Consider the following 16,771-nt stretch of genomic DNA (forward strand, 5'->3'; position numbering starts at 1 on the left):
CCTCATGCCTATCCTCGCTATGAGCGGTCCCGAAGTGGTCCACTAGCGGCATGGTAGTCAATGGATGATCTTCTCGCACCGGACACTCCATCACACCAGGCTGCAGTCAACGGCAGTAGGGTCGTCTTCGGATCCACACTCTGTCTTGCATGGAAGCTGGCGCCAGCGACGACGTGTTCAACCTGGTAAATCACGTCTGCTAACGCCATCGGAAATGACAGCGTGGCGAAAATTAGTGGACGGCATCTCCAACGAGTTCTTCTCCCGCCACGATCTCCAGATCCTGGGGAGATGTAGTGGCGGCGACATCGCGGTGAGACATTCTCCGACAGAGAGCCTGAGGATTCCAGAGGTCACTTCGACGGCGTGGTCGTAGTCGATCGGGTATTATGCTTCTTCTTGTGGCAGAACTTCGTCGTTCGGGCCCGGATCGCTGAGCAGCTAAAGTCCGTACCGTACTCCGTAATGGCCGCGAAGAGTTGGGCAGCGTCCAGAAAACAGAATCGGTTGACAGCAGGCAGAATCTCGTCGTCAGGCTGGTGAGTAGGATGTAGTGCAAAAGTGACTCCTGAATCCGCCGTAGTACGACCCGAAGAGCAGCCAACCGCGGCAGATGAAGAATCAAACGTCATCTTCCATGCCATCCGCACCCATTCCTTCTTGCAACCAACACCAGTGCAACGATAACGGGTCGAAGCAATGGCTGGCTGTGTGACTGTGATGAAGGAAGACAGGTACCTTTACACCCGCTGGCAGCCGACGTGGTTACACACACCGACGTTTCACGACGCCACCCATTCCACAGGCAAAGTGCGCATCGCCATAACTTCGGTCATTTTCGTGAGGCAGTTCTCCCACACGGGAAACACCCGCATGACTTTGACAGCGACAACTGCGTCTCAGCTGGAATTCGCGGCTTGTGGTGATGGCTGCCGTGCGAGTTGGCCTGAGGCAAGGTACGTTGATAGGGTCATCCGTCGATGGACCCTGAGAGCTCTTCAGTATCTGTGATCCATGTCAGTCGATATATACCCTGCTCTATCGAAGGCTATCGCGTCAAGGCGTCCACTTCGGCTGCAATGTAGGTGCATGCGAAGTCGTGGTCTCGGTGGTCTCGGGCGAGCACCTGGCTATAGAGTGTTGATTGTGCCTGCTCTGTAGCCTCAATGGTCCTAGTCCATTGTTTGACATGCAGGATTAGTACAACTCGTACCTGTCGAGAGGTGGATGTCGGATCTACCACGCCCGAGAAGACTTTCCAATACCAGCTGTAGCATGCAACGACAGGGGCAAGCACCCTCAAACAAGCGAATTCTTTGATGCGGACTTTTTACCCCACGTGGCACATCCAATCCTCGAAGTGGTCTTGGGCGTACAGAAATGTGCACACTCCGCAATGCATTGCAGCTGCGACAAGGTATACAGCCGTGTAGAGCCGCGTTATTGGAACCGTCTGGATGCAGTCTGCCCAACTGCCGCATGCCTTATTGTCTGGAGAAGCGAGACGCGAGGTGCGTCGTGGAGAAGCTGCGAGTTCCCAGCTGGTCTTTTCGTTCGTCGATGGTACGGTAGCGATAGCAAGTCGCACGGCCATGTCTCCCATCGAAGATTCGGAGACTGGAGGCCACCTTGCCGGTGTCCAAAGGTGCTACCGAAGGTGCCGACCGCGCCGTCTCTGTGCCTTTCACGGACTCACGCTCCGATCCGGATCTCCTCTCTAACGAACGTTACAGGAAGGCGCTTCTGTGCTCCTGCTCGACGACGATCGCCATCACCACCAAGAATGACGAGAGCGTCGACGAAGCCGTCGAAAGTGCGGGGATCGACCACGCGGTTTCGAGGCTCGAGCTCCAAAGTATCTTCGCGAGCCAAGCAGACCAAAATTGCGCACTGTGAGACAGTCATGGTGTGGCACAGGTCGCCAGATGGCGCGACCTCTGGCGAGCCCTGTCGACGCACTTTCTGTACCACGCTGCTCGCTTCTACCTGGATGTTTGCTGGGAGCTTCAACCTCAAAGAGGCCGTGTTCTGTCGTGTTTCATGAAGCATCGTTGCAGCATGGGGAATGTACGAACTGGAACGAGCCGAGTGAGATTGCATATCTTCGTCCTGCATCTTCGTCGAGCAGCAATTTGGAGGAGCAGTAGCGTGGGGGTGTTGTATCTGTGTATCTTTATCTGTCCGGGTCTGTGCCATCCTAGCGTCTCTCCGCACGAACGCACTGGGGCTGGTGGTAGGCGCCGGGCAAGATGGGCCGCATTAACGAGCGCTGCTGGAGGCGAGAGGAATTCGCAGTTGAGGTGGCAACCTGTTCAACCACACACCACGTTCATGCGAAATCTCAGTGCGAGGTCTGGACGCAGTGCGCGAAGTTCAGTTGAGCGCCTTCGGGGGATTGATGAGATCAGTCTCCCGCCCGTCCATGGTTGGCAATAGGAGAGGCGGCCACGTTTCTTGCTGGCGCCGGGATGCGATAGGACGAGCGAACGTCGAGGCCCGTACCGCAGCCGTTTGCTGCTTTTGCGTGCATTAGCAGCCAACCTTGTGCACAGTCCCCTCATCCAGCATTGACCCTGGGAGCAAGATCATGGTTTAATAGGCCGTGGCTCGGATATCACGAAGGGCGGTTTGGGAATGCGCAGGTGTCTGGAGCAGAGCATCATCACCAAGGTGTGCACGATGTCTCTCAACGCAGAGAATCAACCGGCACGAGGTCAGCAGAGAGGTCTGCTGGTGCGAAATTGCACGCCTGCAAGCGCGTCGTCCCGCAAATCAGATGACGCCTTGAGGCCGATTCGCACGCTGATCGCGAAGATCCGACGATGCTCAAACAAAGAATTCCCTTGCTTGACGCCGTAGCAGCAGCAGCCCGCCAGCGACGACGCCAGAAAAGGGCACGCACTGTTACGGGTAAGACCGCTCAAAGACGCTCCGCCCGGCTGAACGTTGATGGATGGGGATAGAAACCATCATGGGATCTGGCGGCTAGCGAAAATTCTTGCCTGGTCGCGTATACGCTTCCTTGTCTGTGCAGCGATGCGCTAAGCGGCCATTCCATTCACCTGCGGGCGAGCAGGACTGCTTGCCTGCCACACGCACACACAGCAAGTGGGCCGCCGGCAGCGCACTTCGTCTCAGACGCTGTGCGCTGCACTCGCAGTTGGGATGGCTCGATGGGTGCAGGCGCTGGAACGGAGAGGGGCCACTCTGCGTTCAGTTCGTTCAGTGCTGGTGGAGCTCGTCGAGTCTGCCGTCTCGCGGGCGTGGGCTGGCTCTGCATCAACCATGGACGAGACAGCTCTCCCACGCCATGCATGCACGTCTGTTGCGATTACGACTAGGTGCAGGACAGGTGATCTCCCAAGCCGCCAGTCGTGCCAGTCGTGCACGAGGCTCTCGCCGGGCCCCACCCACCCTCCACCACAGTCCTGATTGGCGCCATCCAGGTCGTGCCTGAGCTTCTGCGTTGCGAAAGCCCTCAGCCAACAACTGCTGCTTGCACCCAACGCTCTCCGCTTTCTGTCCATATATACGTATCCATCCTGCCCGCTCGCCTGCAGGTTGCTCTCCTCCAGCATCGCACAATTGCACACCATAACAACACCATCTACTACCATCCTTCACGCCTTGTCTTGTCCAGTCTCACGCCATCTCAGGGCATCATTCCACTAGATCATTGCGCCATAGTCCGTGCGGCGGATGATTCACCACCTTCTTTGAAATACTTCTCTTCCGCCGCACTCGATCCTTTCGACTACAACAACCACCTCTTCTCTGGACCTCGCCATCCGACACGACAATCTCTACCACATACACATCGCCCGTAATGGACTGCTTCCAGGACTTCTGCCTCTTCTGTGACCGAGACACGCCAGACGGACCTTACTGCTCGCAACAATGCAAACTGGCCGATCTTGAGCGAGGAAGCCACTCGAGTCCGAGTTCACCTATATCACCCACCTCCTCACAACCCGAACGTCATTGGGATTCACCATACAAGCTATCGCCCGCATATACCTTCCAACAACAACAGAGGACGCTAGGCTACACAAGCACTAGTCAATCGACCCAGCCACGATCGTCCTACTTCATGTGGAACCCCTCTATGGAGCAATCCACCGCAGACGATCGTCAATTGACGCCGTCATCATCAAGGACATCGCTGTCATCGACAGCCAGCGCATCAAGTGCGACTGCTTCCGGAGGGATGTCCTCGCAGGCCCGCCAACAATTACAAGACTACTTCAGCTCTTTCGACCAGGCTCGCGCGGCCAAGCGACGATCAAGCGTGAGGTAAACAATCACCATCAAGATCATAATATCCGACGTTATCAACCTCCACTTTACCATCATCTACGGCTGGCTCTACTGTACGGCGACTAGACGGACCCTGGAGCCAGGCATTCTACATCACGGCTGTACTACTAAAAGTATCTTTTTGGGGATGAAATTGCGACTGTTTGGTTGACGATGTATGCGAGAACTTTGGGATGTTGGGGCGCAAGGACTGGAATGGCCGGCGAGCCAATCGCATCGCAACATGAGGAGAAATGGGTGTTTCAGCAGCGGCGAGTCTGTTTGCAATTGGAGTCTCGGTCACTACTCTCTTGGAAGTTTTTCATCATGTATGTGTGTGCTTGATGTAACAGCACGGAGGATACCCTTGCATTTTTTTGGAGCTGCGTCTGCGTGTGTGGATGAACGAGAGTATGTTTTTTTCGGGATTGCGCAATTGAGATGAATGAGAATGTTTCAGCGAGCGGAGGCAAACGAAAAAGCCAATGCGATGCGATGGGGCAAAGCAGGGAGTTTCAGCAGGACTCAACCCAACAACAACCGTCCAACGTGCCACATGTCTCCAGCGCGAGACTGCCAACTGGCACCACTACGATGTTGGACATACTTGTTTGCCTCGATTGAGGCCACCGATGCATCAAGGGAGTCGGTATAGCAGGGTCACGAAACAATGCAAAAAGGACCCTTTTCTCTACACACCCTCTTTTCCCTTTTCTCAAACCAACATCTTCCCTGCTGTCCATCGCGCTGTCAAGTTTCATCTTGGATCTCCTCTGCTCCCAACCCCAACCCTACCTCTCGCTGGGCATCAATTCGATTCTCCCGACATTCTCCCCTATCGACCGCCTTGTCTAACTCTCCTACCATCATCATACTCCATCATCGCACTTATCATGCAACGACGTGGCCACCAACAAGCGCACCATGACATCTTCATCACCAGTCCCAGAGCTCTCGTCTTCTAGTGCGCGTACGACCCTATCATCCTCCCAAGCGCCCCGCTTTCCCTTTCCCTTCGAGATACAGTACCTCACTCACACGCAGCTACATCCTTATCGACAGCCTATAGCCAGCTCGTCCAGCCACGCCAGCTTCTTTTCTACGATTGGTGGTTTCCTGAGTAGCCAGGTACTACGCAACTTCGGTGCGTTGCCGAGGATCAGGATCAGCCACCATGATGATAATGATGTTGGTGGTGGATGTCCATCTTATCTCTGTATCTTTTGGTTCACACAGTACCTAGCGATGAGGCATTTCTGCGCGAAAGTTCAAAGATAGAGTACCGTAGCGCAGCAACGCCTTTGCTGTCGTCTCGCGATTCGACGCAGTTTCTCGAGAGGCAATGATCTTCTTGATCTTTCTTGAGGGACTGTTCCTCTACCCCACTGAGGCGCGCGCTATTGGCTGGATCGTCGCGCTCTCCGCGTGACACGGAGGGCAAAGTGGAGAAGGCACGAAGGAAGAAGGCACGGCACGCGCGGCTCTCTGGTGTACCAAGATCTTTGATGCTGCTCTTTCTCCACCGAAAATGGCATCGCCCATGGAGCAGTGCGAAAGGGTGAGAAGCGGCCAAAAGACTCACAGCTTTTGCGCGCTGCGATGCACAATTCTCACGCGTGGAAGGACGGATGATGGCTCAACATGTTGTCCAGACTGCAAGAGATCCAACTCCTCCTTTCCCACCCGGTGGTACGAGAAAAGCCATCAGCGAACAGACCCATCGTCGAGACCAAGGCGTTGGAACATCCCCTTCCGGAGTCGAGTCGTCTACAGCACTGTTCGGAAAGCAAAGGTCTCTCTCTCTCTCTCTCTCGCGCGCGCGCACACGGACCAGCACCAGCGAGCGAGAACGAGAACAGTGAGATGTGGCTTGCATGCTGCAGGATCTGGATCTCGCTGGGTCCGTGGACCGGCGAAGACAGACGACTGAATGACCCCTTTGAATTTGCTCGGATGATTCTCCGAAAGGAGAGAATAGATGATGTGAATATGTATTGATTGCGAACCGGCACGCGGCAGCAGCAGTAAGTGGGCTTTCAATTAATTTCTTTCCAATCTATTCATCTCGCATCTTGAAGACGACATCATCGAGTCATGGCCAAGGGTGTCTTCCTTAGATGCAGCGTTCCATGATCCACAATATATTGAAACGATTCTTGGCCCCGACTCGGTCATATCACCGACTATGCTGGTGGCATGAGTCGTGACGACACCCTACACCATGGCATCGGCGCTCTTTTGCGCACTATCCTCCTGGATCGGATTACCGTTGTCAAGACTTTGCAGAGCAGTCTCCCTCAGAAAGTGCCTACCAGGGGGGCTTGTTTGGGATCGGATCGAGCAATACTGTGTTGATTCCTCAGTCCTAAATGTTGCGACCAACCCAGTGGCAGAGATGGCTCAGAGAAATTCTTCATTCCCGCGCCGCATACTGGATCCACTCATACGAAGGCGTGTATTCCAGTTGGAAGTCCAGTTTCGCCAGTCTCGTCGTCATAACCGCTCCAATAGCACCCTCTTCGTCTTCGCCCGATTTCGCCCTCCCCCAATCTGCCTCAGACTGCTCGGGGTCCTTAACTCACACAAAGCAAAGTCTAGCATCACCACCCGATGCTCATCGCCATCTGGGACCGCTTGGTTGACGATGAAGTTGGAACATCGTACATCTTTGTTCAATATGCCCAGGCGCGAATAACTGCGCACGATTTGAACCGCCTGGTCGATGAGGACCTGCCAGCTCTCCCGTGGAATGACCTCTGCCATGTCCGAGCTCGTCGGGCCGCTGATGTATTCGATGAGGATGCCACTGATGGTCAAAAAGTTCTCTGCGCCTGCCTTGCTTGAAACGACCTGAGAGCCAGTGTCGAGTGGTAAGGTCACAGTGGAGTACAGCTTTGGAATCTGCTTCCCCTGAAGCGACTGCAAAACAACATACGCCCGAGTTTCGGTGGCAAAGAGGTCGGAGCACATATCGTGAAGATACACTCGTTCTCCCCCGGCGACCAGCCCTCATCCGGTTCCTCGAAGTCGTCTTCGTTGCGGAGTTTCTGGACAAAGGTAGCTGCTTCACCCCTGGTGACCATCTGAAGAAACACGTCTTCCGCACTCTCGGTCTATGGGGGGAACTCCCTCGTTTTTGCGCAGCTGAGCCGCAAACCGCCGGTCGTATAATTTCAGCACTGCTTTGCCTGGCGGCTGTAGGGAGTCCAGGTCGGCACTGATTACCTCCACGATCATCACGCAGGACAGAGTGAAAGGCTGGCAAAGTTCGAGAATCTTGGCGGTTACGGTGCGGGTGGCATCGTTTCCCTCCGAAGTGATCTTCAAGGATAGAACCTTTCCTTCATCGTAGAACTTACTGGAGAGAGACCAGTCGACGGCTGGCTTGCTCCTGGATCGCATTGACTAAATACTAGTGTGCTTTGATGCCGACTCGCAGGTACAGGGGGCTGCTAGAGTCGATTTCTAATGTCAGTAGTCACCTTGAATACGAAGTTGGGATGACGGCTTGTTGTCCGTGTTCGTTGACTGAGCAGCAGGAAAGGAGTTCAGCGGCAGGTTTGCGGCCTGGGGCATGAAAATACTAAACCTAATCCGGTAGGCCAGCTTGGGGTCTGTGTAGGAGACAACAGATTTCTGGGCTCGTGCATTCGCTATATCTTTGCCAGGCTACTTTACCACATTCTTGAGTGGCATGGACGATCAAGATGTCCTGCAAAGGATAGGATCTGAACGCTCTGCATGACACGATCGCATGGAAAGATGGCCTCGCTCTAAGGAGTATCTACGAAGCCAGGAGATGTCAACGACATTTCATTGAAGTCAGCCAAGACGCTATTCATGGCCCCTGCCTCTTGGACATTGTCTATCATTAAGTCACTGACTACCTGTCTTGACGAGATCCTCATTATGGTTCTGACTCGTACATTTCATGGACGACACGCTACACCATGGCTTCGGCGCTCTTCTTACGCTCCTCAGACTCCTCACGAGGAGATACACCTCCACTAGCAGGGCCTGGTCCGCCTCCACTCTTCCACGGCTTCGAGCCCAGGGTGAGGAGAGGCTCCTTGACTGTCGAGTAATACACGCCGTCAACAGCAACGGGAGGCTCGTTTGTCATGTGCTGAGTTCTTTGGTCAGCTTGCAAAGATCTCTCGTTTTGAGTATGTCTTCCGCGGTAATAAAGAGGACTTACGAGATACCAGTAGACTACGCCCACGAAAACCCCTCCTCCGATGATGTTGCCGATCAGGGCTGGGATCATGCTCTTCCAGATGTAATATCCAACTGTTATTTGAGGATCGTTTTGCCATATGGCAATTGGGACGAAAAACATATCTTTACAAAGGAACAATCGATCAGCACATCGCCAAAACCAACCAGGGAGAAACAGGCGACTTACTGGCAACGACGTGGTCCAATCCAAGCGCAACGAACGCGAACGTTGGCCACCAGATTGCAATGACCTTCGAGAAGTACTCCCTCGCCATACAAGCCAGAAAACATGCCATGCAGACCAGCCAATTGGCTCCAATGCCTCGCAGGAAGATCATATGCCATTGCGGCGTAACGACTTTCTTGTTGGCGAAAGTTATAGCTTCGGCATTGTAAGGCGGCAAGTCGAACACACCGCCGTATCCTGTGATGATCGCAACAACGAAGAGAGATCCTGCAAGGTTCCCAAAGAAGGTCACGAACCAATGCATAAGCATCTTTGGAACGGAGAGGCGGCGTTGGAGGACGGCGATGGTGGTGATCTTCGAAAACGTTCAAGGTCAGCCAACAACCATATCGCGGAGCTAGCTTTCTCGCATCCAGCACCGAATCTCGAGCATACCATAAAACTCCCTGTACACAGATCCACACCGGTCACAACAATCATAACGAGGCCGAACGGGAAAATCACCGCGCCAATCATCCTGATCAATCCGGGAGCGTTATCCTGATACCACGGTGCCGTTTGCGTGCTGAGAGAGACCGCACAGGCAAAGGCGAGCAGCATGCCAGCTACCACCGCCGAAATGAACATCTTGTCGATGCGCATGTTGGCCTTGTAGACGCCTTGTCGACCAGCCTGCTCGACGGTCTCCGCTGGGCTGTACGCATTGTGGACGACGTGAACGTATTCGTGCATGATGGGCGACCTGTCCCTCTCGCGTTGCAAATGGGATGACTTGGACGAATCCCTGGATGAGGTGAGTTGAGAACGTTACGCAAGAGCACTCGGTAGGGACGACGCGGGCCAGCCTGCTTCTATACCACTTGTACTACCACTGTACCTCATCAGAAGCAACACTACTACCACCCTCCGTCTCGGCGTCCGTCATCTCACAAGATGAAACTAGCAGCAGGAACGATTCGACTCAGCCGCCGACGCAAATCCGCACGAGCAACAACGACTACCATTGGCATCGCCAACCAAAGACCACCGTTTCTTTTGCGCATCAACCAGCACTTCCAGCGAATCACCGGCCCTCCGCACTATTGACGTGCAGACGAGTGCCAGATAAGGGTGGGGACGCGTGCCCATGGAGAACTTCTCCAGACAAGCAAAGACCCAATCAAACGAATAGGAAGTCGCCAGAGATCGAGAAACCCGCAGCGCTTGCTGCTGTTTCTACGGTTTAGAAGGATTCTCATCCAAGATTGTCGATCTTGCCGGTTTGGAGGCTTATCAGTTTGCTGATACTCGTTGAAGATAAGGGGATGGGGAGTGCCAAGGAAGGCTAAACAGCTGTCTGAACGTCGTCTGCTTATCATTGATAATATTGAAGAGATGGACATGCAAGTGATTTGCAATAATTGCTCTCGAGAAAGGCCAAGACGCACGTTGCTGCCGAGCGATGTCAAGGGTGCTTGGTTGATGCGGTGCTACCGAGAGTTGCTCGTGGCTTGCTGTCCCTCTCTAGAATGGAACGCCTCCAGCACGAAGATATATCAGCTCCTGGGGAAAGCCTCCAACATGGTGTTTGAAGAGGCTACATCGAGCCACTCATCTTTATCAACAACTACAACTCCATGGCTTCTCGCCAAGATTCCACCACCCCTCAATCCCGGCTGCTCATGGATCCGGACGCCTCATCGACAAAGAGGCAGATAAAAGGCGTTCGTCGGTCCAGATCTTCGGTATAGCATTTGTCAAATCCCCGTGAAGAATGACATGCAGTAGCACGGAAGTCAAAATCTATGCTGGAGACAGCCGCCGACGGAAGGGGCTGCTGCGAATAGAGACAAGAGTTCTATCGTCCTAGCGATACAACAGGTCTGCCGGCCTACTATCAGACTTTCTCCTCTGCAGTGCCTAGCAGTGATGATGATCGGAATGGTTCAATGGGCTGCAAAAGTCTCCTCGTCTCCGAGATCTTCGTCTCCATCGTATGAAGGGTCACCGGAGCTGAAGAAGACAATACGAACGGCTGTGAACCTCTGGTCGTCTGGTACGGCGGATCGGCAGCCAGGCTCTCTCCGAGGGCTTGTATTTCGGCCTTCATTGTTTTTCGGGTCGGTGGTCATGTTTCCCTTTTCCCTTGTTCTGTGCTCAATCTCTTGTTTAGGATCAACCCAAAGCATGTAGTCGGACTGCAGCCGGCATTAGACAGACAGACCTAGAATTGGCCAGACTAGACGGGCCATCCAGCGATCGATTTGGAAATTGCCTACACCGCAAGAGCAGACTCGCGTCTATGCCGCCGCATGCAGAGAAGGCACGATAACGGCTTTGGATCCCCTCCTGGCGTCTGACGATCAGGATGTTGACTTCGTCCGGGCAAGTCGCCTCCAACCTGACCATCGAGGCTGGAGAAGACAGAGCGTCACGACCACGGCGATGAGAGGGATTGTGATGCCGATGTAGACCCCGAATAGCTGTGGACCTGGTAGGAACTGGAATCTGTCGACGCCGAGAACGGTCTGTGTCGAGAATCCGTCAGTTTTGATATTGTTATGTCAGACCAGGTCACGAAACTTACCGCCACGAAGCTCGCGGGCAAAAAGACTGAGCCAAGCAAGGCTATGAACTTCATGTCCTCGCTGTCCTTTTGGGTCGCTCGAGCTAGGTTGGCTTGGATCCGGCTATCGCGCTGCTGGACGAGGTTATACAGCTGCTGGGTGCATCAGAACATCGACAACCCCGTAGGTAATACCTGATCATACTGACCATATCCGAGGCATCATTCACCCTACTAACATGATCCTCATCCCTCGCCCTCAAACTCTCAAACTTCATCCACGTAAGCGCAACCCACTGCTTCAGATCCTCCTGAACCCTTCGAAAATCTTCCCGTCGCACATGCGCGAGCGCCACTTCCGCATACTCCATCCCTTCCAGGATGGCTTTATACAACATCTCCCAATACTGATACCTCCCCTTCCGACTCGTCTGCTCCCGCCGACAACTCTCGAGCAACTCGAACATCGTCTCCATGCCACCGGGTTGTTTGAAATACCAGTTGAATTCCTGGAAGTCTTCCTCGGTCGTTTTGGCGGCTTTCTGCGTGATCAGGAGGATCGTCTCCTCGAGCGTGGTGAGTTTGCTTTTCATGGCTATCCGACGATCGAGTGCACGCTGCAGAATGGAAGAGAACATGATGATGGGGATGAGCATTGGATGGAAGGCGTGGGATTGGAAGGCGGCGAGATCGGACAGGAGAGTTTTGGAGTCGATGCGGTGGTCCACGCTCCAGTATGCTGAGGTCGTGCGGGTCGCTACACTGTGAGATAAGGCCAGAGCCCAGTCGCCTTGTGTCGAGGGACAATGGGCGATGAACTCGTATCCGCTCGGCGTGCCGTCTTCCTCGCGTACGACATTCGATCTCGCCAGCACGAGGCTTCCACTGGAGATGTGGAAGTAGGACTGCGGTAAGTCTAGATCTTGAAAGATTCTTCGCACGCATGAGGCGTCGGCGAAGGGGAATTTATCGGGTTTGCCGCTGATGTGGCGCGGGCGGGATTTCTTGAAGAGGAGTTTCAGGGTGCCTTTGGTTGTTGGGAGGGGGGATGGTTGGTATAGGAATGCTTCTGGTAGCTTTTCATGTTCGGATTCATCGTATGGAAAGGTGGTCTTGTAGACTACAGGCTGATTCTGCGGTTGAAGTCAGTGGAAATACCATTGAGGGGCGTGTTTGAGCCTTACTTACTTCCTCATCCCGTATGTAGTGCAATTCGGACGGCCTCGAGACGAATCTTTCTTTCCGCTCAGCCGCTTGCAGGATACGTTCGCAGAAGTAATCCATCATCACGTCCGGTCAGAGGAGTCTACAGGCAACGGTTCGCAACATTCTGTGCGGTGAGGGATCGATGCTCATTTGAGCTTGAGGCACGAGGCATCGAAGGATTCGACGACTCAGGCCCCCACACAGCTTCCATTGTGGCGCGGTGAAGTCTAGTCGAGCCAGACCCGTGGTCTGTGACCAACATGGAAGCGGGAAAATTATGGCTTCTGCTAGCACGTTGTTTTTGGCGGGATTGAGCTTCAAAGAGAAGCATAGAGTGAGCGATTGGATGGAGCATCTAGTGAAAGTCGAGGTGAGAAAAGTAAAGGAGCTAGTAAGGAGAGGAGTAAAAGACCAAATGAGGCCAAATCCAAATGAGCAAGTAAGCGCAGGAGTGATGCAGGAAGTGACCTGATCATTGAAAGAGAAGGCGAAGATTGCAACCAGTCTCACTGATTGTTTCTCAGCCATTTCCCCTCCACCAGTCCACCCTCCTTCGAACCAAAAGCTTTTGCATCCCCTCGAGGTCCCTTACAACATTCAAGCCCAACTATCCCCAACCACAAAGCTCGCATCATCATTATACCCCTGCAGCAAATCAAACGGATTCGGGCCCCCATTATCCGCAATGTACACCTTCCCCTGATAGACCCTCACCATCTTGGTCGGATAACTCCAAGACTTGATCGAGTTCCCCTGACCGTTAAGACCAGTCTGAGGGCAGAAAGTAGCGTCTTCGTGCATGAGCTTCGTCCCGTCGTCGGAGCTGATCTTGAGGCCCGCGTTGGAGTGGCGGATGAAGCTGCCGGGGACGTCGACGGATTCGAAGGAGATGCAGGCGCTGTTGCCTAGGCCGGAGTGGACGGTCCAGCTGGCGGATTGTTTGAGGGCGGTGTTGCTTGTGGAGGTGATTTGTTGGGTGATGATCGTGCTGTCGTTGAGGGCGTGGGAGATGTAGCTGTTGGTGGCTCGGGAGAAAATGCCACGCTTGGTGGAGCCAGACGATGTGGTCTGTAGGGAGACTGTAGAGCCTGGTTCGACCGCTGCACCGCTAGTCTGGGAGGCTGTGGTATACTTGGCGTTTTGGACGATGTCCGCTTGGACGTAGGCTTCGATGTTGTCCAGAGGATACCCAGAGGTCAACACACCCTCGTAGAAGGTTCGACTCCTCCTGCGGAATTGTCCCCTCCCACGCCCAGGACGATTCCTCCTTCTTTGCTCATGTTTAAATAGCCACCGCTTGGGCGTACGCCACTGTAGTAGATCGACAGACCGCCAGAGACGGCATTACCGCCTCGAAGCGCCCACTGGTTGTGTTGACCCTTCATTATCGCAGTAGTGAACCGGTAGTTCACTGTGGGCTCACTGTTGTAGCCTAGATTCACTCCCGAGAACACGCCGTTCTCCATGTCGGACATGATCCATGGTCCACTTCCATCGCCATAACCACCATTATAGGGGACTTTCCCACCTAGGAAGAGGGTCTCCATATCTGTCGTTTCGTTGTTAGCGAATGTCTCAATGGCACCAGAACGGTGGTGTCTTGTTGCTTGTTCGACTTACGCCCCTTTTCGCACGGAAGGTCAGTAAGGCTCTTGCAATAGTAGTAGGGGGCAGGAAGAAATACGTACATTGCCATTGTCAGTATTTGCCCCTACTTCGACGTTGCCAAAGTCAAAGCAACAGTCCGAGTTCCAATGTGTCCCATCGAGGACTGCGTACATCCCCTCCGGTTGATCGTACGTGGCTATGTTCTTAGTCTTGTCCTGTCGATAGCCAGTCTGCGGTTGAATGAAGACGCCATACGCCTTAGTACCATTGACGGTGACTGGAGCACTGGTAGCTACGGCCAGGTTATCATAGCCCCCAGGGGCTGGGCCATTACCCGCGCCACCACCGGGAGCTTGCTGCAGATTGTTACCGTTGCCGGACTGGTCGTAGATGATGGTAATGAGACATGTTGTGCTTTGGCAGAAAGTGTCTTGTGTGCCTGCATTCGCGACTCCACCGGCTGCGAGGGGTTTGATAATTTGCGTGGTGTTGTCAGATCCACGCTTGACTTGGTACAAATTGCCGTTGTAGTTTGAGTACAAGGCACGAGTGGTGGAAAAGGCAGCAACGCAGGGCGTTTTCCCAGTGGCGTAGATATCGCAGGGTCCGGCGGCCGCGAAGGAGGCTAATGCCACAAGGCCTGAGGCCAAGGAGAGGTCAAGTCTTGAAGGCATGGCTCCTCTGTTCCAGTCAGAGAACATGCAAAGACAATTGACGTGGAGGTGAGGTCGCCAGTCTGGTATTCAGAATACCCATATTTATAGTGGTTCACTCTCCAGTGCATGAAGTGCGTCCACGCTCCCGATACATTGAACATACCGAGGAAGATGCACTCGCCGCATGGGATGGACACCATCCTGTCGCCTTTAGCCTGCTTCATCATCGTCGAACTTGATAGTGTATACGCGGGTTTGAAGATTCATGCAGCCAAAGGTTCCGAATTCAGTGCTTCGACAGCACAAGGAGGTCTCCTGACAGCGGCAAGAGTGCTGCGGCTTCGCTAACGGGAAGCTTCACCACGATGGAGGTGGACGTTGGCGGATTAGGAGCGATCCTGGTTGTTGTCAGCTCTACTCAATAGCGTAGGCTCTCCACATACCGAGAGCAGGAGTCTTTTGATGTTCATCCAAGGCCTATAGAGGCAGCTCAACTTACTAGCTCGTCGGAGGATGCAGGAACAGCTAATGCAAGGAGCTGTATAAGCCATGTCGAAGCTTTGCAACCGCCATTCACTCTCTTGTGAGAAAATCCCCATGTTCTTGCGATCCAGGACAACTTCATGATTGTAGACACGCGAAGGCCTTGCAAGTACCCTTATGAAAGCTCACTAAGACGTTGGCCATGGGCTTCTCCGCTCACTAGCATGATCGCGTACCTGCATTCTTGAAGGATGGGACGGGAACGATTTCAAACCAAGGCCAACAGAACTCACTACGTTTATGCAGGTGCTGCTGGCAGACTTGCACCATTGCGGGGAGAGAGATGATCACCATGTGCTAGTGCCACCTTTCCAGGCACCGAGGAAGTCATGAGGCCTGTACCGGTTGTGGAGTGCAGATAATCCAAGACCCCATGGAGGTAGAGCATTACGGTACAGGTCAGTGATCTGCTGAGCAGGTCGCCAAGTCGAAGACGGGGCAACAGAACCGCCCAGACCGCTTTTGGTTTGGTAAATGCTCCAGGCCAAATGCCGTTCCTCCGTCTACAGTAGTCCTGTTGAACGCTCCCAAGTCCATGTGGTCGTGCAGTAATCTGATCTGCCACGTTGGACGTGCCTGTTCAACTGAACACAGCAATGCGTAGAGTCTCTCATCCGCCTCGGTGAGGAGAGGACAGACCTAAGGAAGCTTCTGTACGCTCGTTGCAGTCAAACGATCGTGCTTTGCCAGTGAGCTGCAGTGACCGGAGACCGCTGTCAGGGCAGGAACCTAACCGTACCAAGTCGAAAGAGGCAAATCTAAGGGCGGATTCGAGGCATCGATGAGTTACAACACGAGTGATAGATCGAGGTTTGAAGCATCCTCGTACTGGCTTTCTGTGCTTGCACAGATACAGGACGATGCAGTCCCTCGATCCGTCGGTCCCCGTATGTTGCGTGCCGGGGGCTACATGTCCTTACATATATTTCTTCCAGCCGCCGGTTGAAGCCATTGACGTCCATCGTCTAGAAACAAGAGGATGCCCAAATGACATGTTTCATGTATTTCCAGTCAAACCTGCAGCTCTGGTAGTTAATTGTAGCATATCCAATCGTTGTGGAATAGGTAGGCTTCTAACAAGTGCTACAAGGCCATGCCATTCCGAAGTCAGGGGCAAATGTTCGGAATTCGGTAGGCCAAAGCCTCATCGCTTCCCGGCACGCAAGGGTTCAAGTCCAGGGGTGATATCGGTGTGGCGAGACCACTATCTTCGGAATCGTCTATACAACCCTTGTATGTGGAGGTAAGTGAATGTTGGTCGGTGTTAGGTGTCGATGGAGGAAGACTCGGCGAGAGCACGCAAGACTGGGAAAGGCAGTTGCGGCCCGCGATGACATTTGCGGCGCCGTGATTGGCCGGAGTGACCTCATGCTTCTTTTTTGCCGCTGCATCGTTCCACAAGCCGAGATACAAACCACGAGCTGACATCTCCGCCCAAGACAACACCTCTCCTCTTCCTCTCACAATTCTGCCCAGAAAGATAACACTTCGCTCTCCTCACCTACACGCGCG

At 53.7% G+C, this 16,771-nt stretch overlaps 6 protein-coding genes across 6 annotated transcripts; all 6 read right to left on the reverse strand.

The window, feature by feature from the left end:
• Positions 1–1,330: 1,330 nt before the first annotated feature.
• M409DRAFT_58956 (uncharacterized protein) lies at positions 1,331–2,196 on the reverse strand (the record flags this gene model as incomplete). Its single annotated transcript, XM_033814041.1, has 2 exons — positions 1,331–1,628; positions 1,697–2,196. The coding sequence occupies 2 exons, from the start codon at positions 2,194–2,196 to the stop codon at positions 1,331–1,333; spliced, it is 798 nt and encodes a 265-aa protein (XP_033662447.1).
• A 490-nt stretch (positions 2,197–2,686) lies between these two features.
• Positions 2,687–3,316, reverse strand: M409DRAFT_58957 (uncharacterized protein; the record flags this gene model as incomplete). The annotated part of the gene is made up of 2 exons (XM_033814042.1): positions 2,687–2,901; positions 3,100–3,316. The coding sequence occupies 2 exons, from the start codon at positions 3,314–3,316 to the stop codon at positions 2,687–2,689; spliced, it is 432 nt and encodes a 143-aa protein (XP_033662448.1).
• A 3,393-nt stretch (positions 3,317–6,709) lies between these two features.
• On the reverse strand, positions 6,710–7,266 carry M409DRAFT_27956 (uncharacterized protein; the record flags this gene model as incomplete). The annotated part of the gene is made up of 2 exons (XM_033808807.1): positions 6,710–6,856; positions 6,961–7,266. 2 exons carry the CDS (start codon positions 7,264–7,266, stop codon positions 6,710–6,712), a joined length of 453 nt encoding a protein of 150 aa, XP_033662449.1.
• Positions 7,267–8,239: 973 nt separating this feature from the next.
• On the reverse strand, positions 8,240–9,433 carry M409DRAFT_27957 (uncharacterized protein; the record flags this gene model as incomplete). Its single annotated transcript, XM_033808808.1, has 4 exons — positions 8,240–8,422; positions 8,495–8,637; positions 8,702–9,056; positions 9,137–9,433. The coding sequence occupies 4 exons, from the start codon at positions 9,431–9,433 to the stop codon at positions 8,240–8,242; spliced, it is 978 nt and encodes a 325-aa protein (XP_033662450.1).
• Positions 9,434–10,980: 1,547 nt separating this feature from the next.
• Positions 10,981–12,530, reverse strand: M409DRAFT_27958 (uncharacterized protein; the record flags this gene model as incomplete). The annotated part of the gene is made up of 5 exons (XM_033808809.1): positions 10,981–11,029; positions 11,087–11,208; positions 11,268–11,399; positions 11,456–12,379; positions 12,435–12,530. The coding sequence occupies 5 exons, from the start codon at positions 12,528–12,530 to the stop codon at positions 10,981–10,983; spliced, it is 1,323 nt and encodes a 440-aa protein (XP_033662451.1).
• A 519-nt stretch (positions 12,531–13,049) lies between these two features.
• On the reverse strand, positions 13,050–14,734 carry M409DRAFT_69667 (carbohydrate-binding module family 42 protein; the record flags this gene model as incomplete). Its single annotated transcript, XM_033818396.1, has 3 exons — positions 13,050–13,658; positions 13,703–14,001; positions 14,137–14,734. 3 exons carry the CDS (start codon positions 14,732–14,734, stop codon positions 13,050–13,052), a joined length of 1,506 nt encoding a protein of 501 aa, XP_033662452.1.
• Positions 14,735–16,771: the final 2,037 nt, after the last annotated feature.

Source organism: Zasmidium cellare (genome assembly GCF_010093935.1).
Source record: "Zasmidium cellare ATCC 36951 unplaced genomic scaffold M409scaffold_40, whole genome shotgun sequence".
NCBI lineage: Eukaryota > Fungi > Ascomycota > Dothideomycetes > Mycosphaerellales > Mycosphaerellaceae > Zasmidium > Zasmidium cellare.